General features: G+C 41.7%; 1 protein-coding gene across 1 annotated transcript; it reads right to left on the reverse strand.

The window, feature by feature from the left end:
* Positions 1-1935: 1935 nt before the first annotated feature.
* LOC122056536 (threonine--tRNA ligase, chloroplastic/mitochondrial 2-like) lies at positions 1936-24740 on the reverse strand. The gene is made up of 8 exons (XM_042618533.1): positions 24351-24740; positions 4683-4829; positions 4426-4573; positions 4007-4260; positions 3397-3774; positions 2999-3307; positions 2717-2917; positions 1936-2372 (listed from the first exon to the last, which is right to left on the reverse strand). Exons 1-8 carry the CDS (start codon positions 24672-24674, stop codon positions 2112-2114), a joined length of 2022 nt encoding a protein of 673 aa, XP_042474467.1. The 5' UTR covers positions 24675-24740; the 3' UTR covers positions 1936-2111.

Raw genomic sequence — 24740 nt, forward strand, 5'->3', positions numbered from 1 at the left:
ACTTGATGTTGTAGGAGATATGATCACACGTTTATTTAAATGGCTGAAGGTGTCACGAGATCATTATAGTAGAGGTCACGGGATCATGGTAGCAGGGGTCACGGGATCACTATAGCAGAAGTCACGAGATCGCTGTCATGGATATGAAAGGTTCAGGAAAGATTGGTATTTAACAAAAAGATAAAAAAGACTCAGGTCTAGTCAGTCGGATACACCTCCTTCGACTATACTTGAAGGGGAGGCTAGTGATATGGGTTATAAGGAGTGGATCTCGTGTAATAATGTGAAAGAGGATAGAGAAGAGGGAAGAAATAGGGAGGCCCGGATAAGATGGATGCGCTCAGTAAGCGAATCCCGATCGGAAATATAGGACCGGCCGGGATAAAATTAACGGAACGCACAATGCAAGTGGGTATATTTGGCAGACAAAGCTTGACCGAGCATATAGTGTCGGATAAACCCAAATGAGTGAAGTATTAGCAAGCGCACCTATGCCCAGCAGGGAAGCCTCGATCGAGCATGAAATACCGACCGAGAATATAAGCCCGACTGAACTAAAACAAACAAAGGATTAGCGTGTTCAGATACGCTCAGTAGTAGAGGTTCGACCGAGCATAAAGTACTGGCCAAGTTAAAATAACAGAGGGTCAATGAACCTAGAACGCTTAGAAAGCAAAGCCCTGTTGAGCTTAAAGGCGTACATCCCTAAGCAATCTCTGTAGTCGGTCAAGCAAGACTGATTGCATATCATAAGACCCAACATGACTCAATAGGCAAAGCCTGAGCGGGCATAAACACAATATAAGCATATTACGCCCGATAATAGAATCCCGGCCGAGAATAAACATAACTCATTCGGTAATATATCTCGGGCAAGCAAGTAGATGTACCAACTAAGGGTGTCAGAAGGGGCTCGGCTTAGAAATATCTGGTCAGACATAGACACAATACACTCGGTGATATAATCCTGGACGGGTATATCAACACGCACCTTTATAAGGCTATTAGTATGAGATCAACCTGGCAAAATCTGGCCGGCCATAAAGACACTTACATTTATTAAATCTCATAAACATAGCCAATAAGGAGTATTATAACTAAATATATGTGATGTATGAACCATATGAGAATAATATATGATCCTATGACAATTTGGTTAATTTAAAGGGAGACATTTTCTAGAAACTTCTATAAGTGCACTAGACGATAAAAAAGGTGCATCTGGGGTACAAAAAAAGATTCATTAAACTATTATTACAAGTGCTTACGTCATCTCATAACAAACTCTAACAAACCGTAGTCCACCTCATGATTACGGAGGTTACATGAGGTGGTATAAAAAGGGGAATCCTCTCCGTTGGCAAGGTACGCCCAACGCCACCACCAAAACCCTAGTTCCACTTCAGTTTTACTGTACTTATTTTTCTTCTTACTAAGAAGAGAGAAGACTGACTTGAACGTCGGAGGGCCTAGTCAGGGATTCCCACCCCGGTCTTAGGTCATTAATGCTTTACCGGTTAGTTCTATGATACGCAGGAGGTGATAGCATCCGTCTATGATTCCCACCCCTGTGGATTTCTTCATCACGGTATCCTAATTCGCCGGAGTCTTTCCTAGATCTGTTTTGGGTTTCTCAGATCTAGCTTCAACTTACTATTCTCGTCGCTAGGAGATATTTTTGACTAAAATTCTTCGAAATCTGCTTTGAATTTCTCAAATTCATTGTTATTCACCTTTCCCAGAGTCATCGCCTATCTTTTCTCCGGAGTCACCGCCCGCCGTCCCAGCTCTCCATCTCGTTACGCTTTCAGACAGGAGCATATTTCTCTTTTTTTATTTCTACTGTGCAAACATTTTAAAAAGCCATTCTATATTTTCCAATCATTGTTTTTTTTAACTGAATTCATTTTTATTTTGCTAACTTGTTATTTAATCTGTCTTAAAAGCATTTTCCACTGCGTTTTTAAACGATCAAACAAAATATATAGTGCATACAAAATAGTATCTAAGTCACAGAAAATAATGCACAAAATTTGCATGGCTATGTTTGAGCATACATCTAAGTTTTTTTGATGACTGAACAAACTTGGTTAGGATGATTCATGACCTTTTTATAAGAATCTTCTTTTTTCCGCTGCCGACTTGATTCTACTGATGAACTCGTCAATCGTCATGGTTCCTAGTTCACCTCCAAACCTTGACCTAATAGTTACTGTGTGAGTCTCGACTTCTCTTGGCCCAATAACAGCCATCAAAGGCACTTTCTGTTTTTCTGCATTCCTTATGAGTTTCGGTAGGCGCTCACCATGGCATATCTCAGCTCGAATGCCTGTAGAACTGAGTTTTGAGACAATCTCAGTGCAGTACTGGACCTGAAAATAATGTTGTGCGAGGACGGATTAAGACAAGTTTTAGGAATGATTTATGTAAACAATCTAACATCTACATATAAACTTACTTGGGCACTTGTGACAAATTCATGAACAGGTCGTGGAAAACATTACAAGAACTATGAACTAACAACTAATTGGAGGCAATTCAGGTTGTCAAATATCTCCATTCTAACTAACCGAGATTAAACTTGGGCCAGGGTCAAATTTCCAAGGACAATGAAATTTCATTTGAACAAGAAAAAAGAATCTCTCAGAGAAAAATAACACAATCAAGCGTTGACTTAAATCTTGATAGAATACTCAATATGAATCATAGAGCACACCTCAGTATCAGTTACAGGTAAAATCCGAGCTTGGATCGGAGCAATCCATAGTGGAAAGTCGCCAGCATAATGCTCTATAAGGACACCAAAAAATCTCTCGAGGGACCCAAGCGCAGCTCTGTGGATCATAATAGGACGTCTCTTTTCAGCATTGGAGTCAACATATGACATGTCAAACCGCTCTGGCAGATTGAAATCAACCTAAACTAGCATCAGTTAGCTCACATGCTCATTCAAAAGAGACTTAACGAATTTGAATAAGAAAATTTCCAAATAGCTTGCCTGCACTGTTGAGCATTGCCATTTCCTTCCAAGAGCATCTTCAATCTTTAGATCAATTTTTGGACCATAGAAAGCACCACCACCTTCATCAATCTGATAATGCCAACCTTTGTCATCGAGAGCATCTCTTAAGGCAGAAGTTGCTTTTTCCCATATATCATCGCTGCCAACAGATTTCTCTGGCCGGGTTGAAAGATTAACTTCATACTTTCTAAAACCAAATTGAAGCAATATCTTCTCTGTTAAATCAAGAACACCCCTGATCTCATGTTTAATTTGGTCATCCAAACAGAAAATGTGTGCATCATCCTACATGAAAACAAAGTTTGAATTCAAACCACTAACACAATTAAGGTTGTACAACAAATATACAGCATAATGAACTTATCCAGAGGTACCTGAGTAAACCCTCGCACCCGAAACAGTCCATGCAAGCTACCAGACAATTCGTATCGGTATACTGTTCCCAACTCAGCAACTCTGATGGGAAGATCCCTGTATGATTGCAGTTTCCTTTTGTAAACCAATATGTGGTAAGGACAATTCATTGGCCTAAGTTGATAGAGTTCATCTTCTATGTTCATCTGATCATACATATTTTCTCTGTAAAATTCCAAGTGGCCACTGATTTTCCATAGATCAACCTTGGCAACATGGGGAGTGTAAAGTAGCTCATAACCATGGTCCAGGTGAATTTTTTTCCATGTATCTTCAATAAGGTGCCTCATGATGGCACCTTTTGGATGCCAAAACACCAACCCTCCACCTGCATCTTCCTGTCAAGGTAAGAGGAATATTTGACAATCCTTTATAGGCACAGCAAACAGACCGAAATAAGCAGCCACTGAAATAGTATTTTGAAATTACTTTCAACAGTTCATTTATTTTCCACTTATCTACTGTAAAGATAGCATCTTACTATGATGACGTGTTGTGTAAAAGGTCCTATAGAAGGTTACTGCATGAACATGTATCACCTAGCTATCATTACAGTTAATGGAGATGTACCTGTATAGAGAACAGATCGAGATCCTGACCAAGACGCCTATGATCACGTCGCTTTGCCTCTTCCTTTAAATAAAGGAAAGCTTTTAAATGTTCTTCAGTCTCCCATGCTGTTCCATATATCCTTTGCAACATGGGTTTATTCTCATCACCTCGCCAGTAGGCTCCAGCAACAGATTCCAGTTCAATAGCCATTTTGTCTATATGTCCAGTTGAGTCCACATGGGGTCCAGCACAAAGATCCCACCATTCGTTTCCTGCATGATGGGCAGTTAGGTGAGGAAACGGCATTTACAAGATAAGCAAAAGTCAAAGTGCTGTTTATAATCTATCATGGATGCTTATATTGTTTCTTAGTCATAATACCTGTTGGGAATTTCATGAATTTATGACAAGTTAACAAAAAAAAAATCCAAAGTTACCTATATGATAAATCGTAATAGGCTCTTCCTTTATACTTTCCAATATTTCCAACTTATAAGGCTCATTAAGAGCCATAATCCGTATCTTGGCCTCTTCTCTGGAGACTTCTTCTTTTATTAACGGCAGATTCCGACTAATAATTCGATCCTACAGATGATGTAAGAAATGAATTCTGTACCCTGAAACAATAAGCTAATGAATATGCTTGTGAAACTTCAAATCTATAACCTAAATTCAAAAAATCATTTAAACTCACCATTTCCTTCTTTATTCTCTTTAGGTCTCTATCCGCCAAAGGCTCCATATCAAAATCATAATAAAAGCCATTATCTATCCACGGACCTATGGCCACTTTAGAACCAGGGAAGAGCCTCTGAACAGCCATCGCCATAACATGTGCACACTGCAGAGAAATGCAAAAACTATAACAGTTGTACTAATGTTAGTAGGACAACTAGGAGCTTAATTTCTACCTTCTAATTCCTAATACATCATTATAATGCAAACATATAGTTCTAACACAAAAGCTGCATCTTTGGGTTAAGTATTGATATTCTAAAACAATATTTACTCCATATAAATGGAAGACATTAGACACTAACATTCCATGTTGACACCCTCACACCCTCGTATTCCTTTTGATCACATGTAAAAGTGCTTAGAAAAGACTGTGTTGGGCACTTAGATCGACACCCATATCAACTACTTGTACTCAAATCTGAGTGACATAGTTGGCAAGCCACATAACCGTTCATAGCAACTGAACAAAATAGTGCGTTTTTTGCAATATATTTTTATGGAAATGTACAACTCATCCATGGCGAATGATTTTCTCACTGTCAAACATTCTTAAACCGCAGAATATAAACTCAAAAAATATGAAAGCATTCTTTTAAATACCTAGATCATTTTAGATAAGGAATATAAATTGTTTCACGAATGTTTCATCCTTGAAGTTTAAACGGCAATTTCTCAAATAGCGCATTTAAAATTTCTGAATGCCCAAAAGGTACCACTTAAGTTTCATTTTTCCAAAAGGCGCACCTCATTCCCATTTTACCTCTCCTATCAAATGCTGACCCACTATCTTTTTCCAAAATATCTCTCCTCTCTCTTTTTTTTTTTTTTTTTTTTTCCTCTTTTCTCTAATGTGTGCGATCCAGATAAAGAAAAAATAAAAATTTAATTATATTATTAGTGACTTCCATATAAAAGATATTGATGACTTAAATTAATTTGTGTTAAAATTTAATTATTAAATTTAGAATAATCCTCTAAATTTACCATTCTTATTTTAAAATTTAAAATTTAAAAAAAAAATAAAAATACAAAAGGTTAATAAAAAAATGTTAAAAATATTTTTTTTGATTTTTTAATGTATATTTACAAAAGAATAAAAATTTAAATTAATAAAAATAATAAATTAAATTAAATTTATTTTAAAAAATCACTCGGTGGTGCTAGCTTCAACCATAATTTCGTTTACAAATTTTAGGATGAGGCTTGCACACCATATCTACCTTCTCCACACTCTGTTCTTCTATTACATGCCAATGTATCAGCAATTCAAAATCTTCAATCAATGGGTTCGGTCAAAATCCATTGATCGGCCCCATTCCAAGTGTTTCTAAATTGCCCCGGAGTCTATATGTGCCCAAAGATATCAGCTTGAAGTCATTAATAAAAGTGATCAGAAAGTTTTCAAAGTTTATAACTTTAAAGCAATTAGTACATACACATAACTTATCATAGGGATGTCAGAACCATATATAGGCACTGATCTGCCCGCGAACACCGACGAGTGAATCACTAGTAAGTTGGTTTTATTGCCAACTTGATCGCCAATCACTAAATTGTTGGAACAATCCCAATGGTCCGTGCGACCATGTGTTTTGGTATTTGGGCAAAGGGTTTAAGTTAGGTTTACCCTTATATTTGATATGTGTACTTGAGTTGTGCAGGACTGCAGAATACACATGTGACACAGGTTGATGGCTTCGGGTCCGGTGAAGGATAGCATTGGGGATGAGCCGCGGGCTTGTATGCATCCGAGGGACCGTGGACAAGGCAGCAAGGACAAGGACCGAGGGAAGCGATTCGAGGCATACGCGAAGGATGACATTGGGGACGAGCCGCGGGCTTTGATGCATCCGAGGGACGAGAGTCAAAGGAAGTAGGCTTGAAGGCAACAGGTCAACGCTGCAAAGAAGAGTCAAGTGAGTCGTGAGGGTCCGAGTGCTGAGAGAAATGTACTCGGGATGGGAACCCTAAGTATAGGGTTGTACCAGTCGACTGATACTAGGATTAGTCGAAGAAGCTCTCTGTACCCGAAATGGCTGGGATCAGTCGACTAGTCCTGGGACCAGTCGACTGGTGCAAGGACCAGTCCACTAGTAACGGGCAAATCAGCTTGTTGATTTCTTCCAAACTCTATAAGAAGGAGCTTGGGATGACCGGCCAAGGTGACGAAATTAGACTTGGTTAAAGCCTAATTAGTAGTCACCAAAGTGCTCAAGGTTCTCTTGTGTCCAAGTGTTCTTGGTTGGTGTTGTGGTGAGGTTTCTCCACCCAGGAGTTGCTTGAGTAGCCGGAGTTTGCCGAGGGCTAATCCACCGAAGGATCGGGATCGTCCACCTTACAGACAGCCGTGGAGTAGTAGCAAGTTATCTCCGAACCACGTTACATTGACGTGTATTGGTTTGCATTTCCTTTCTTTGTCTTTAGCTTTTGTATTCGTATTTTAGTTTTGTATTATTCCGCTGTGCAACTAACGAATACGTAGGAAGCGAACGATTTGGGGGCGCCGTCTATCCAACCCCCCTTCTAGCCGGCCACCGATTCCCTACAAGTGATATCAGAGCGGGACGCTCTCCATTAGACTAACAGCCAAGGAAGCAAAGATGACCGGCTTAATTGATCCGCCAAAGTTTGAAGGAGGAAGCTTATGGGACATCACCTTTTGGATGGTGAAGATGAAGAATTTCTTCGAGACGGATTGGGACATAATGATGGTGGTGGAAGAACCATTTGAAGTCCCGAAGGACAAGAAAGGGAAGAAGCTCCGACCACGACATTGGACGGAGGAGCAAACCACACGATCGGAGGCAAATTCAAAGGTAATATCAATATTGATTGAAATTTTTCCCTCTAACATGATAAGTCGTGTAGGTGAATACAAGAACGCCCACGAGTTGTGGAGTAAGTTGAAGAAAGTTCTAAGAGAGGAACTTTTGCCTACACATGAAGAGGTAGAGCCCAAGAAGATGGATTCAATTACTCAAGGAGAGGAGGTTGAGCAACCGGAAGTTGAGCCATGCTCAACATCCGAAGAGGAGAAGGATGAAGAAATGTCATCCACTAGTGTAGATGAGGAGACATCCTCAAAGGTTGAAGAAGAATCCAAGACAAGTGAAGAGGATGAAGAAGAGGTCTTGGAAGTGGTCAACCTAGCAAGCACCTCCACCGAAGTCAAGTCAAAGGACCACATCATTTGTTTCGGTTGTAATGAAAAGGGGCACTACAAGAGTAGGTGCCTAATGGGTAAGAAGAAGGTAACTCTTAAACCCATTCAAGTTAATTTAAACACTAACAAGGGTTGTAGGAATGAAGAAGCCCAAAGGAGGAGATTGCCCATTGTGTGCTTCACGTGTGGGGAGAAGGGATACTACCACACAAAATGCCCTAGGAAGGGAGAGCTCAAGAAGTTGGAACAATTGAAGAAATGGGAGAAGAAGAAGAAGAGCTCAAGTCAAGGGGGAGCTTCAAGGGTAAGGGAGGTATACCCTAATTTGAATCGCAATTCAAAGTCCAATTCAAAGTCTTATGTTCCCATGCATGCTAGGAGAAATGATTTTGGTTATCATTATATGCCCATGCAAAATTTTGGTTTTAAATATCATGATAGGAATAGGGTTAATGTAGATCAAAATCCTAGGAAAGTCATGCATGATAAATCTAGAAATGGTAGACCTAAGGAACACCAAGGCATTAATCCCAAGAAGGGGAGACACATGCCTAGAATGGGTAGGTCTAGGAATGTCCAATTTGGACAAATTAACTCTAGGGTTAGGAACCTAGAGAAGGAGAATCAAGCTTTAAGAGAAAAGCTTGATAAGTTAGAACAATTCCTTAAGAGATTCAATGTTGGATCTAAGGAATTATATATGGTGTTGGGTAGCCAAAAACCCAACCATGATAGATTGGGCTTGGGATACCGATCTAGTCCCTTTAAGGCAAGGAGAGATCATATGCTAAGGTGGCAAATGATTATGGCAAGGGAGAGTTCTCCAAGGCTAAGGGAAAGTCTTATGCTAGGGTTGCATATGACTATAGCAAGGAGAAGTCAATAAATGGCAAAGGAAAGTCATTTAGTGGTAAGAAGAAATTAACCAAGGGCACGGTGTCCAAGGTTAAGAAGGTTAGTTTTGTAAGCCAAGTGTCACCGAAGGTGCACCGATGTGACCTAGCAATTGTGGATGAGTCACCTAGGGAGGTGGCTAAGGTTAAGAGCTCTAGGGGGAGCTCAAAGAGTCAATTTGGGACCCATGGCAAATGGATCTCAAGTGGGTACTACTTGGGATTCTAGATGGGTTATGGAATGTGCCAAAAGATTTGAAGACGGATTTGAGTCTCAACCTTAGTGATTTAGCACAATTGGGTTGTGTTTCATTCTTAGAAATATAACATTGGAGTCATATAGCATGATAATTGTTTTTGGGTGAATAGATGTCATATAAACCAATGCTAGGGATGCATTGTGGGTTCGTATGGGCAAATACATCAAGAGGAAGTCAAAACTAGGACTTTAGGTTAAGGTTCAATTAAACCATTTAGCTAGTTTTGAATTTTGTGTCAATCTTGGGATTGGTCATAGATACATTTTGTAATGTATTTTTCCCAAGCAGACATGGGTACAATAGACCTCTCTACAAAATTTGAGGATTTTTGGAGGTCTGTGGAATTTCTTGTGCATTTCTGAAGTAGACCAGAAAAGGCTGATTTTTTCATAAATAGGGTATCAGTCGATTGGTGCAGATATCAGTGTAACAGTGTTTTTCGAACACAGAATGCTTCTGTGTGTTGATTTCAATAGGATCAGTTGACTGGTACCAAGGGGCAGTCGACTGATACCAGCCTGATAGTGTTTTTCAGCGTTGTTCTTGACCGTGTCAACTCGTTTAGATGTATGGGATCCATGGGGGATAAATACATGAGTTTAGGGTCAATTTGGACGACAAGTTTTCAACAATTGGGATATTGTTGGAGAGTTTTTTGAATGTTAGGCAAAGGGGGAGAAGTAAGATTTAGTTGGGAAAATCTTAGTGCTTTTGCGTAGGGAGAGCCTTGTGATAAGTTCTTAAAAATCCCTGTGTGAAAATCCTAACTCATTGGAGAGCTTAAGTGTAGGGGAAGCCTTGGAATAGGTTCCAATGCATGTTGCATTTTGTTTCGGCAGTGTAAGTCCAAATGTGTAGCCTTGGCAACGTAAGTTCATTCGGCATTGTAAGTCCAAGTGTGTAGCCTTGGCATCGTAAATCCATTTAGCAGTGTAAGTCAAAGTGTGTAGCCTTGGCAACGTAAGTTCATTCGGCAGAGTAAGTCCAAGTGTGTAGTCTCGGCATCGTAAGTCCATTATTTTTAGCATATTATTTTGCTATTATGTTTTCCCTAACTTAAACGTATTGGCAAACATCAAAAAGGGAGAGATTGTTGGAGCAATCCCAATGGTGCGTGCGACCATGTGTTTTGGTGTTTGGGCAAAGGGTTTAAGTTAGGTTCACCCTTGTATTTGATATGTGTACTTGAGTTGTACAGGACTGCAGGATACACATGTGACTCAGGTTGATGGCTTCGGGTCCGGTGAAGGATGGCATTGGGGATGAGCCACGGGCTTATATGCATTCGAGGGACCGTGGACAAGGCAGCAAGGACAAGGGCCAAGGGAAACGACTTCGAGGCATACGCGAAGGATGGTATTGGGTACGAGCCGCGGGCTTAGATGCATTCGAGGGACGAGAGCCAAAGGAAGTAGGCTTGAAGGCAAGAGGTTAAGGTTGCAAAAAAGAGTCAAGTGAGTCGTGAGGGTCCGAGTGCTGAGAGAAATGTACTCGGAATGGGAACCCTAGGTATAGGATTGTACTAGTCGATTGGTACTGGGATCAGTCGACTTGTGGTGAGCACAGAAGCTCTCTGTGCCCGAAATGGCTGGGATCAGTCGACTGGTCCTGGGACCAGTCGACAGGAAGATAGTCGTTGGCATGTCGTTGGGCTGACACCAGTCGACTGGTGCAAGGACCAGTCGACTAGTAACGGGCAAATCAGCTTGTTGATTTCTTCCAAACTCTATAAGAAGGAGCTTGGGATGGCCGGCCAAGGTGACGAAATTAGACTTGGTTAAAGCCTAATTAGTAGTCACCAAAATGCTCAAGGTTCTCTTGTGTCCAAGTGTTCTTGGTTGGTGTTGTGGTGAGGTTTCTCCACCCACAAGGAGTTGCTTGAGTAGCCGGAGTTTGCCGGGGGTTAATCCACCGAAGGATCGGGATCGTCCACCTTACGGGCAGCCGTGGAGTAGGAGCAAGTTATCTCCGAACCACGTTACATTGACGTGTATTTGTTTGCATTTCCTTTCTTTGTCTTTAGCTTTTGTATTCGTATTTTAGTTTTGTATTATTCCGCTGTGCAACTAACGAATACGTAGGAAGCGATCGATTTGGGGGCGCCGTCCATTCAACCCCCCTTCTAGCCGGCCACCGATCCCCTACATAAATGACAATGAGGATAGTAAGATGATTCTACAAGCCTGGACGAAGGTAGACAATAAGAAGAGGGTTAGAATGACAATGAGGGTTCCCCGGCATAGTCACTCTGACTCTCAAGTTAGAAAACAAAGAAGAAGAGCAATATTAGGGATTCTGTCTTTTTTCTAAAATAATCCGAGAGTTGCGTGATAGTTATTTTTTCCTGAAATAATTTAAGATTTATGTGATGATAATCCTTTTCCTGAAATAATATGAGATTTCATGCAATTATCAAGAAGACAAGCACCTAAAAAGATGGAGTGTTGAAGAGTCGAGGGTACCTAAGAAGTCGGGGTGGCCAAAAAGTTGAGGTGCCAAGGAGTCGGGAGCGCCCAAGAAGTCAGGGTGGCCAAGGAGTCAGGGCGCCTAAGAAGTCAAGGGTGCCAAGGAAGCTAAGGTCGACTCGGTTTTTCCTTTGCTTGAACCACCATCACAAGAAGATCACTAACCACGCTTATCCATATGGCACCCTCTAATTACCCTCCGAATCACAAGTCTCCCTTCAAGTCTAGTCGAAGGAGGCGAAAATCCGACTAATAGGACCGGTGTGCAATCGGAATAATTCCAGCTGCCTCGATTACCTAAGTCACGTGATGGATCGCTTGCGCATTTCTGAAAAGATTACGTATTAAATGTCAACATGCCTCCGTCATTATGTCATTAAATGCAGCCACTCTTTTTAAAAACATCGTCTGCATCATCCATCTCGATTCTCGAGCCATAATCCACTAGTGTCTTCGAGGTTGCATCACATTAATGTGATATGACCCGCAAAGACTAAGTGTCTTTCACCAACTAATGATTACTTAGATTTGATTTACTCCATGTGCTTGATTCTATGGTTGGAAATTTATCCCGCTCATGTAACACAGAGATCCAATGATCTCTATTCAGCTAGTCGGGTTATATTAGGTCAGATAAGAATGTCCTTGCAGATAATCATTGATTATGCATTTTCCGTCCTTAATCTTCTTCGTCTCTGAGCTCTCCTTCCTACCTATTTAGTTCATCCCTACGATTCTTCTTTGCACTTTGGTAGTCTAGAAGTGTACTTCATGGCCGGAGAATTTTCTTCTGCTCTTTGGTATAGATCCACTATATCAAGCTTTCCTAATGCATCCTTGGATCGATTAAGGACTACCTATGAGATTTCAACCGACCATCTATTAGGGCTTCCGAATGGTAATGATTGGCCAGACCATCCTTCTTCGAGTTTTGTGACCTTCTTCTGAAGTCATATGTTGAGTGGGTTATATTTCCCTATCCTATTTTTTTTTATCGAAATATCACAATATTTTCATATCTCATTATCGCAGCTTGACACCAATTCCTTCCGCATCTTAACTGGGGTAGTAATCCGTTTGTATCATATTATGTTTTCCCCTTGCATCTTCTATTTCTTATTTTACCGAAAGAAGATGGAAGATGGGTCTTTTTCTTTTCATCCCAAGCTGAGATTAGCCTGATTAAGGAGTTTACCTCTTCACACAAGGAGTGAAAATTACAATTTTTCTTTGTCAAATCCCCGAGTCTCATATCTTGGACGACTCGGTGGCAGAGAGAATTGCCCCCACCTCCCGCTTTGAAGGACTATCACTTGAAGCTGTTGGAACCCCAAGGATGTTTTGGTGTGATCAACAAGTTAAGTTAGGTCCTGCGTTGTTTCTAACCTTGTGTCTAAGTGTGCAGGAGCTTAGGAGCACAGGTACTCGAGCGGAAGACGCAGCTAGCGAGAAGGACAGCACGCTGTGCGTCCGAGGGACGAGGTGCTGCGGAAGAGTACACCGGCGGACGAGAAGGAAGTGCGCGCGGTGGTTCCGAGGTACGAAAGCCGGAGCGGAAGATTGCTCGGGGAGCAAGAGACGCAGCTAGGGCGAAGGTCGGCACGGGGTGCGACCGAGGGACGAAGTCTGCGGATGAGTACGCTGGTGGACGAGAAGGACACGCGTGAATTCGAGGGACGAGAAGTGGCACGCCGAGAAGACCGAAGATGGGTTCGAGTGAGCCCTATTCCGGATGTCGAGATCACCCAAGCAAGCGGGCCGAGAAAGACCCGACCGAGGCGAGCTGAACCGAGAAGAGAGCACGACCAAAAGTCAACTGGTTGACTTTTGGCCCGGCGCCGAGCTGTCCGGCGCCGGAACCATCCGAGGCGCCTAAGGGACTTTCAGTGATCGAGCTGACTGATCCAACCGCTGGGGATAAATTTTATCCCCAGGCGCCGGAACCCATCCAGGCGCTCGACCAAGGCTATAAATATAGCCTTGGTCCAGAAGCTTTTCAACAATCACGATCATTTTATTTCCAAACACTTGTATGCTTTAGTTGTAGTTAAGCTTCTGTTTTCTGTGCCTAAACGCTGTAAGAGGCTTCTCCGCCTGAAGGAGTTTTTGAGCTTAATCTTCCTTGGATTAACAACCTCCTTGGTTGTAACCAAGTAAACATCTGGTGCCTCGTCTTTACTTTTATGCTTTTATTTATCTGCTTAATTCATTTTACAAGTGTTAGCTTAATCGTTCGAGGAAGGGTTGTTTGTTCTTAATTGACAGGTTATTTACCAACCCTTCTAGCCGGCCCAACGGTCCTACAAGTGGTATCAGGACTAACCGCCATCTGAAGCAACAAAACAATGGCCGGAGCTAGCGACTACCCACCAGCATTCGAGGGGGAGCTTTCTTCATGGAAGCAACAAATGACGGTATTTCTTAACTCTGATATTGGTATTTCCCTAATAATGAAGACAGGTTATGAAGCACCGAAGAACACGAACGGAGAAAGACTCGATCTACGCCTCTGGAACAAGAAGCAGCGTGACGAGTCAATGGCAAACGGTCGTGCAAAGTTTCACATTCTAACCGCAATACCAAATGAAGATTTCGATAGAGTTGGCGAATACAACAGCATAAAAAAACTTTGGGAAAAGTTCTTAAAACTCTACGAAGAACCAACTGAAGCCGTCCCCTCGATAGACACCGAGCGTCATCAGAAGAATCCGAGATGGAAGAAATTACCAAGACAGCCCCAACAGCCGAAGTACATCCCGAGAGTGATGAAGGGGGAGAATCTTCGGATAAAAGCAACTCGACAGGGGGAGAATCAACTACCGAAAAGGTAAGTCAGGTATGGACTCGAACCTCTGATCAATTAAATGATTCAATCGAAAAATTGCCTGAAGAGTCTTTCGAATCAGAAATTGAATCATCGAAAGAATTTTTCGAATTAGAAAATCAATTGTCAAACTTGCCTTGCAAATTATTATTAAAAGAATTTTGCAAGTTAGAAATTTTGTCGAAAAACTTTTGTAAATTGCAAAATATTTTTTCGAAAGAATTATGCAAATTAGAAATGATGTCAAAAACTTTCTTCGAATATTTTTTCGAATTACAAATTACTTTCTCGAAAGAGTTTTGCAATTCAGAAAATGAGTCATCGAAAAAGTGTTTCGGATTAAGAAATCTATTATTAATAAATTCTTGCAAATTAGAATTTTTATTAAAAAATTCTTGCAAATTACAAAATATTCTTTCAAACGAATTTTGCACATTGTCGAAAGAATTTTTTATAGCATCGAAAAATTTTATCAAGTTAGAATCTATGCTATCGAAATATTTTTGTGAACTTGAAATTCAAAAAATAATAGAAATTAACATGATACAAATTGTTGCATGTTTAATATTTTTTGCTTTAAATATGAAAAAGTGTGACTTAAGAATTTCTGATAAATTAAAATGGAAATTTAAACCTTCTGATTAAAGCATAAAATATATAAATAAATAAATGCATAGAAAATTTCTCTTTATGTTATTAATTCTCTGAAATTTTCTTGCATAAAGCTTTCTGTTTAGAAACTTCTTAATCTTGATGTCGAATGACTTAGAAATTTGTCTTGACTTAGAAATATTTCCCTGAAAATTATTGAAATATAGTTTCAAAATTTTTTTAATGTCAACCCTTAGATTTCGTTTGTACCCCATTTTTATTGTGATCAAAGGGGGAGAAGGGAAAGTATAAGTCTAGGGGGAGGTAGAAAAAATTGAAAATTAAAATTTGGAATGTTTGAAATTTAATTTTTTTCTATCATGTTGCATGTTATTGCAATAAACTGTTTAATTTCATATCTATTGTTGACCCTAGCTTAACTTGGGTTGATCACACCAAAAAGGGGGAGATTGTTGGAACCCCAAGGATGTTTCGTGATCAACAAGTTAGGTCCCGCGTTGTTTCTAACCTCAGTCTAAGTGCGCAGGAGCTAGGAGCACGTGTACTGAGCGGAAGACGCAAGAAGGACAAGACGCGTCCGAGGGACGAGGTGTCATGGAAGAGTACACGACGAGAAGGAAGGTGCGGTGGTTCCGAGGTACGAAAGCCGAGCGGAAAATTGCTCGGGAGCAAGAGACGCTTAGCGCTCCAAGACGGGTGCGGCCGAGGGAAAGTCTCATGGATGAGTACTGTGGACGAGAAGGGACACGCGGTAATTCCGAGGGACGAGAAGCCGAGGGAGCACGCCGAGAAGACCGGAAGACGGGTTCGGGTGAGCCTTCCGGATGTCGAGATCACCCAAGCAAGCTCGAGCAGAAGACCGAACCGAGGCGAGTGAACCAGAAGAGAGCACGACCAAAAGTCAACTGGTTGATTTTGGCCCGGCGCCTGAACTATCCGGCGCCGGAAGTCCGGCGCCTAACCATCCGTAAAGGGACTTTTCACGTAATCGAGCTGACTCGATCCAACCGTGGGGATAAATTTTATCCCACGGAACCCATCCAGCGCCCGACCAAGGCTATAAATATAGCCTTGGTCCGTAGCTTTTCAACAATCACGATCATTCTATTTCCAAACACTTGTATGCTTTAGTTGTAGTTAAGCTTCTGTTTTCTGCACTAAATCTGTAAGAGGCTTCTCCGCCTGAAGGAGTTTTTGAGCTTAATCTTCCTTGGATTAACAACCTCCTTGGTTGTAACCAAGTAAACATCTGGTGCCTCGTCTTTACTTTTATGCTTTTATTTATCTGCTTAATTCATTTTACAAGTGTTAGCTTAATCGTTCGAGGAAGGGTTGTTTGTTCTTAATTAACAGGTTATTTACCAACCCTTCTAGCCGACCCAACGGTCCTACAGAAGCAAGGCTATTTTAGTGCATCCAGAAGCTATTGATCTTCTTAGCAAATTCGAGGGAATGATGATAATGTGTTCGATTGAAAGTACACAGATCCAGTTGCTAATCATTTATAAGAATTTCTCTTATGTCAGTTTTGATATCTACATATTGTTTTTTGCAGCTGATATGATGATGAAGGCATCGTTGAACAAGGTGATGAAACTCACTGCAGTAAAGCTGGAGGCACGCCATACAATCATCGTTGATCTTACTAAGGCAACACCCGAAGAAAGAGCACCTTCGACCCTAGCTATAGCTCCAACGGAGGTGATTCCTCAACTGGCGGTGAGAGAACCGAGCCCGGCGAGGGAGTCGAGAAGGTCTCAAATTCATCGATCTAGTGCATCGAAACCAACTTCATCGACGAAGTCGGAAGCCCTCTTAGAATTGCAAGGAAGAGGTGTCGCTTGTCTACACCCTCGGCTGACCATTCGGGTCCATCCGCTCCCACATGAGTCCTAGTCGGATCCCCAGATCCATTGATCCGTTTGTCGGTTCAGCCATCAAGTGCGCAAGTCAGGTCAGAGAGTCGCCCAGTCATGGCTAATCTTCCCTTGGTGCACATCCCACTGTCTCCCAGGATCACAGCTCTCATGCCCCTGTAAAATCAAGAAAATCTCGTATTAGGGCTGGTCCTTCACGCGCTCTCGTGGATCTAGGTTCTGCGGATCGTCGGGAGAATTTGTTGGGCTAAGAGGGCGTCCCAATCACCGTGGAGTTATCCTAAGAACTAGTTCAAGAAGAGCACAAACTGATCTCACCCTCTACGGTCTAGCGACAATTGAATGAAGGAACATTGAAGAAGCAGCCAAGGGCATGTCCATCCGGGCTTTAGCAGAGAAACTTTTGCTAAATGGGGTTAAGCATATGTCTCAGCTAATGATATTCAGCCAGTGATACTCCAAGATCTAGCAGGGCAGGCAAGAGTTGCATACCCGCATAGTCGAACTAGAGATCTAGTTAGCTGCAACCCCTTCTTAGGAAGTTTTGATCGTGGCCAAAGAGGAGATGGCCCTCGCGCAGTCGGAGATCGATCGCCTGCAGCGACAACTTATCCTGCTTCTGATCAGGCAACAATCACTCGACTGAAAAGGGGAACAGCGGAGGCAACGACAAAAAGGATTAGGGTGGCGCACAATGTGAGTCAACTGCAGGTGGAGATAGACCAGTTAACAACTGCTATTGTCACACATCAAACGGAATTGAAGGCCACCACAGCTCAGGTATCGGCCATCCAGGTTGATTTGGAGGTTAACAAGGAGCTTGGGCTCCTTAAAGTGGAACTAGGAGCAACTTGAGAGGAGACCAAGTTAGCCAGGGTTATGGCAGAAGCTCGGCGATGCGAGTTGGAGGCTGCCCTTATTACAATCGAGGATGCTCGCGCTGAGGCGCAAGGCTAGGAGGCCTCCATGGCGGAACTACAAGCAACGCTTAGAGCTCAAAAGAACTAGATAAAGAGCAAGATATTCGAGCTTCACGAGTACCAAGCTGGAAAGGAGGAATGTTGGGCCACCAGTAGAAAGAATTCATATGATCTGAGGAGTTCTATGATATGGTTAGCACCCACCTCATCCGAATGGTGCGACACGGGATCGATGACATCCTTAAGCAGTTGCTAGAGAACGAGATTCTTCCTGCCAATTCTTCTCTTCCAGTCATTGACCTGCTAAAAATCAACGAGAGCATTCCAAATGAAGATGCAGCAAACTTTTAGGACACTGTAATAGTCCCTTCTTTTGAACTTAATGAGATTTGGTTTGAGAAATTCATGCTTCTTCAATTTAACATCATAGCGACTAGATTGATATAATATCTGCTCAACCCTTTAGACGAAAGGGAAGGTGGTTGTTATAGATCGAAGGATCCCGACCCCAACCTTGTCCGAGTCGAGGGAGTTTGGGCTAAAAACGAAAATATGATATGGTACACGCTCAACCCTTACGCGAAGGGGAGTCGACTACCGCAGCTTAGAAGATCTCGACCTCAACTATGCCCTAGTCGAGGGAGGTTGGACCCTGAAAAGGATAAGGTGATACGGTACTCGCTCAAATCTTGTGCGAAAGGGAGTCCGCTACCATAACCTGAAAGATCTCAACCCCGACTATGTCCGAGTCGAGAGGTGTTGGCCATGAAAAAGACAAGATGATACAGTACTCACTCGACCCTTACACAAAGGGGAGTCCACTACCGCAGCCTGGAAGATCTCGACTCCGACTATATACGAGTCGAGGGAGGTTGGACCTTGAAAAGGATAAGACAATACAGTACTCGCTTGACCCTTGTACAAAAGGGAGTCCGCTACCGCAGCCTGGAAGATCTCGACTCCGACTATATCTGAGTCGAGGGAGGTTGGACCTTGAAAATGATAAGACGATAGGGTACTCGCTTAACGCTTGTGGGAAGGGGAGTCCACTACCACGGCCTGAAAGATCTCAACCCTGAGTATGTCTAAGTTGGGGGAGGTTGGACTCTGAAAAGGATAAGGTGATATGATACTCACTCGATCCATGTGTGAAGGGAAGCCCGCTACCGAAACCTAAAGGATCTCGACCCTGACTATATCCAAGTCGAGGGAGGTTAGACCCTGAAAAAGACAAGGCGATATAGTACTCGCTCGACCCTTATGCGGAGAGGAGTCCGCTACAGCAACCTGGAAGATCTCGACTCCGATTATTTCCGAGTCGGGGAAGGTTGGGCCTAAAAATGACAAGGCGATACGGTACTCACTCGACTCTTATGCAAAGGGGAGTCCGCTACCGCAGCTTGGAAGATCTCGACCCTGACTATGTCCGAGTCGACGAGAGTTTAGGCAGGACTTAAGTCTTTTCTTGATCTTCAGAAGCCAAGGGAATCTGGTAATAACCTTGATAAGTATTCAGCATGCATATGAGTTCACAACCGGAAGTAAAAACTATGAGTTGATCAATGCAAGGCAGAGGGTAGCAATCTTTTAGACAGATTTTATTGAGGTCATGAAAGTCAATGCAAACTCTTCATTAGCGAGTCAAGTAAGGAATTAAACCTCCCGCATATGCTTGACTTCCATTAACTTGCCGATCACCGCTTGAATCACCTAGTCCTGCCTTGGTGAGAAATTTCGCTTCTTTTGTTGAACCAGCTGAACTTCTGACAGCATGTTTAGCTGGTAAATCATTATAGTTGGGAAACACCTGTAACGTCCTTCGGTGACTAGGAAAAGACATCATGATTGCGCGAGAGACATGCAATTAATTCTTGTTTGAGCACTGAAGGGCGATTGGTAGCTACTCAAGTGACCCGATCGATCGGGATAAACTTGCACACTTTCATGATTCTCCTCCGGTCGAGATATCGACGCCTCTTGGACGGCTTAGACAACAGTATCTTGAGTTTGATGGGTCATGCGTGAGTCGGTCTAGATTAAACCTCTCCTACTCAGCTTCCTACTAGGAATTTAATTTTCTAATGAAATGTGGAGACTGCAGCTTAGTAGGTACTCAATGTCGGCCTCTCTAATATAACATTGTAGGCAGAGGCGGTGTTTACGATAATAAAGGATGTTTGTGGAGTTCGCATTAGTGGCTCCTCCCCTAAGGAAAGGGAGAGGTTAATTTGGCCGATAGATTATACTTCATGCTCGGTAAAACCATATAGGAGAGTATGTATAGGATAAAGTTTCTCCCCATCCAGCTGCATCTGATCGCTAGCTATTTGAAAATGATATTGACGGAACTACCAGAATCAATAAACACTCTTTACGTAAAAACCTTGATTACTAAAGAATCATCATGGGGGGAGCTTAATTCCTGTCAAATCTTTAGGTTTGAAATTTATAGAAGGATCTTTTCCTCTTCCCGACTGATGCTGACAATATAACTCCCCTGCCTTTTACCGTGAGCCTTTCGTGCTCGAGTGGAGTCCCCATTTGTGGAACCGCCCGAGATCATGTTCACAGCCCCCCCCCCGCGCGACCATCGATCTTGTTCTTGCCTGTGTTTGTTCCTTTCTCTTTTACCTCTTGACAAGACTGGAGGAACCTCAAGGTTACCTTGAGGGAGAATGAGATCGTTGACTTGTGAATCAATTGATATCAACATAACGATGGTGACGGCGTTTGTAAGGTTTTTTGAGATTTTCTTTTACTGGGCCAACTCTGATTGGTGTTCCGCTGATCAACGACTCATTTCAATTCCCTCGCATATTGTTAGTAATCCCGAGTAGAGTGAATACTTGATTGATGGTAGGCACAGTATTCAGTCACCCCGAGGGATGCTCGATCAGATTCGGGAGGAGTTGGGGCTACCTTCACTGTCTGTACCATTTTTTCCCCTCTCTGATTTGTGAACTCCCCAATTTCGCAAGGGCGAAGGAGGGCTCTACGATCTGGATGAGTGGGGGCAGAAGCTAGAGTCAGAGCTTCTTTTCTCTTCGCGGACTAGGCTTCCTCGACTTGAATATACTTAAGTATCGGACTTGTAATCCTTCGAAGTTGACTGGGAGCTTTTTCACCAAAAACCTGAAAAAATCTCCATCAATCAAGCCTTACGAGAAAGCACTGACTTGTACCTCTAGGATAACTAGGGGAGCATCCATGGCCACCCGATTCAACCGTTATAAATATTCTTTCAGGGTTCTTTGTGTTTTTGTTTGAGAGCGAACAAATCATGCGACATTTTATTTATATCTTTGACTAGTTGTGAAGTGTTGCATAAAGACAGCTTTAAACTCCTCAAAGTTTGAATAGAAGAGATAGGGAGTCAACTAAACCATCTCTGCGTCGAGTTCGAGAACGTGGTTAAGAAAACTCGATACTTGACGCTATCCGTATACGATATAATAAAGAAGTATTTTTAAATTTGACGATATGACAACACCCGAAAGTGCCTTAGCAATTCATCTTGGAGGTTGCCCCTCAAGAATGGAAGGCCTCGAAGGGCTCTCGTTCTACTAAATTCAAAGGTTTTTTCCTTTGGAGGATCCCAATAAGGGGTTTCACCAAAAGATTCTACATAAAGTTCGCTCACAACAAACTTACCGATTAGTATGGGAGAAGTAGACTGCGACGTTTCGGGGTGTCAAAAATGAACCCGACTGCGGCGTTTAGGGGTGTCAAAAATGAACCCGGCCCGAGTCGACCAAAAAAAAATCAGGTTCAAGTTGAGAATTTTTGGGTTCGGGTCGGGCTTGGGTTGGAGGGATTTTAGGTTGAAAATTTTCGAGTTCGGGTTGACCCGATTTGACCCTAATTTAGGGTTTAATCACTTAGTGAATTTTTTTTTAAGGAATAAATCAAATTTTATTTTGAAAATTAAGATGATTTTATATATAGTAATATTAATATTAGTACGATAATGATGAAGTATTGAAATAAAAGTGAAGAATTATAGGGACAATAGCAAAAAAAAAGTCATTTTGAATTGGGTTTTTGGGTTATTCGGGTTGGTTTGGTTGGGGTTCGAGTTTAAGGGTTTCGAGTTGGGACTTAAAAAAATTTTCCCCAACCCGACCTGAACTCGATTGACCCACTCGAATTGACACCGCTAGCAGTGTTCCCGTGGGTCAGGGCACCTTCTAGTGCACCGATGTCACTTTAATCGACTGAGACGATGACTCGGTTGAGGGATTGATCACCGGTGGAGAATGTGAGGATAACTCCTTTAATACCGCTTGTACCATCGCCACTTCCAATTTTTCAAAATCGTTTGTTGCCATAATGATGATGTTAGGTCTTTTGGCATCATCCATCTTAACGTCCTGATTCAGGTTTTTAACTCAGTATTTCCATAGACATCCTGTCTACGAACATCGACGAGTGAATTACCGATGAGTTAGCTTTGATGTCAACTTGATCATCAATCGTTAAATGACGAGGATGGTAATATGATTCTACAAGTTTGAACGAAGGTAGACAATAACAAGAGGGTTGAATGACAGCCAGGGGTTCCTCGGTGTAACCACTACGACGCTCAAGTTAGAGAACAAAGAAGAAGAGCAATGTTAGGTTTTAGATGTATATCTGTGCATGTAACTTGGACACCGAAAAGGGCTACCTTTTATAGGGAGACGACAGACTTTTTTCTTATGTTCTGATCTTCATGTTATCATTATTTAATTCCTCAAATAATTTAAGACTTATTCATGTCGCTGTCTTTTTCCTGAAATAATCTGAGATTTGCATAATAGTTATCATTTCCTAAAATAATCTAAGATTTGCATGGTAGTTATCATTTTCATGAAATATTCTGAGATTTCGTGCAAGTATTAAGAAGACAAGTGCCTAAAAAGATGGAGTGTCGAGGAGTCGAGGGCGCCAAAGAAATTGGGGAGCCAAGGAGTCAAGGGCACCCAAGAAGTCAAGGTGCCAAGGAGTCAGGGGAGCCCGAGAAGTCGGGGTGCCAAGGAGTCGGGGCACTCGAGAAGTAGGGGTGCCAAGGAGTCGAGGGCGCCCAAGAAGTTAGGGTTCCATGGAAACCAAGGTCGACTCATTGTTCCCTTTACTTTAACCACCATCTCAATAGGATCACCAACCTCCCTTATCCACTTGACGTCCTCTGATTACCCTCCGGATGAGACACTATATATACCATTACCATACTACCCTCTTCTATTATATGTCAACTTTTCAGAAATTCAAATCTCCTAGTCAATCAATGAGTTTCATTTGAAACCATTGATGGGCTTAGAGAACTCTGATTGGACTCATTCTAACTCCTATGGATTTCTACAATGCCCTGGAATCCAAATATGCGCTTCTTTACTGTTTTTAAAAAATCAACACCACAAGGTATTGATGGTGCTGGTGTTTAAATCATGGTACTAGTTTTTTAAAAACTAGCACCACAACGGTGCTAGTGTGTTGAGCTGTGGTATTGATTTTTAAAAACCAACACCGTTGTTTTAAAAAACAACACAACTATTTTAAAAACAAACACCAGAGAGCAGTGTTGGTGTTTAAAAATCATCATAAAAGAATTAAAAAATGGAAAAGATGAAAGAGAAGAGAAGAAAAATGTTTACATGCAAGAGAAGAGAGGAAAGACGTTAAATGCAAAGGAGAGAGAAAAGAAAAAAGAAGAAAGAGATAGAGGAAAGAGAAAAGTCAGCACTTGGCGGAAGCGGTAAAATAGATATTAGGTGCACCTTTTGAGAATTTAACAACTTTAGGCGCGCCCTTTAGGAAATTGCTGAAGTTTAAAACATGTTATCCTTATTTTAACTTTTTCTATCTCTACAACAACCACCAAATCTTTATCCTACTAAATGAAGTCGATTATATGGATCTTCCTACGCTATTAAGTTTGATCTCCTAAAATATCATCATATATTTAAATAAATTTTATCTTATTTTATCGTTATTAATCAAACTTTTTTTTTGTTATCGTTGTCCTTCTCAATTAATGTGTATATTTGTTATAATTTTACATCATCTAATTAGGGTATTTATTGGTCACTGAAGTATATATTCATATTATATTCATATCATCTTAGATGCATCTCTTAGAGTTTTTCCAACCGATGCAATCCTGACTTACTCTCTAACATTTTCATTTTGTATGATGTGCATCTTCATATGTCCGCACATTCACCCTAACATCATCATTTTTACAACTGGCATCTTATACTTGTGTACTCATTTCATAGTTTAACCTTCAATTCCATAAAATATAAATTTTTCATAGTTCAACCTTCAATTCCATATAACATAAACTTTTCCTATCTATAACCGCTCAAAACTAGATTATCCACTCTGCAACAAAATTTGTTCTCTATATTTTCTTGAGAATGTCAGAACGCATTAAAGAATCAAAATCATCCAATTTTATAAAGATAAAAAAGGAAATACCCTTACAACATAAGAATCTAACTTTGAGATGGTTCCTGAGAGAAAGTAAAAAAAAAAAAGTTTACCCACAAACTGGCAGAAAAGGATTTTGTTCTCTTTCCAGAAATAGAAATAAACAAGAGAAATAGACGAGGGAGAAAAAAAAAAGTACCGTGTGGCGAATCCGGAGTAGTTTCTCGGATGACTCATTAGTTGGAAGGATGATCCTTTGCTCCACTAAATCTTCCTCTTTTTTGACCTCGGAGGTCCCATCGCTCACCTCGACTGCCGGACCGACTGCCAGACGAGGATCCGATTCCACTGCGGAGGAGGTAAAAGAGGATGCAACGGCGAGTCTGCGGCAACTACCGGTCGGCAAAGATTTGAAGTGGTGAGGAGGCCTCCGTAGTAGAGTCGAGGGAAGGAACAAACTGGCGAGACGAGGAGAATGGGATCGGAGGCAAGAGTGGATGAGAGGCGAGGAGACTGCCGCCATGGCGCGGTCGGGGCTTACCCCTTCATTCACTGGTCTTGCTTCGCTTCGAGCCTCTCTTAATCCATT

This window comes from Zingiber officinale, chromosome 3B (assembly GCF_018446385.1).
Source record: "Zingiber officinale cultivar Zhangliang chromosome 3B, Zo_v1.1, whole genome shotgun sequence".
In the NCBI taxonomy this organism is placed as follows: domain Eukaryota; kingdom Viridiplantae; phylum Streptophyta; class Magnoliopsida; order Zingiberales; family Zingiberaceae; genus Zingiber; species Zingiber officinale.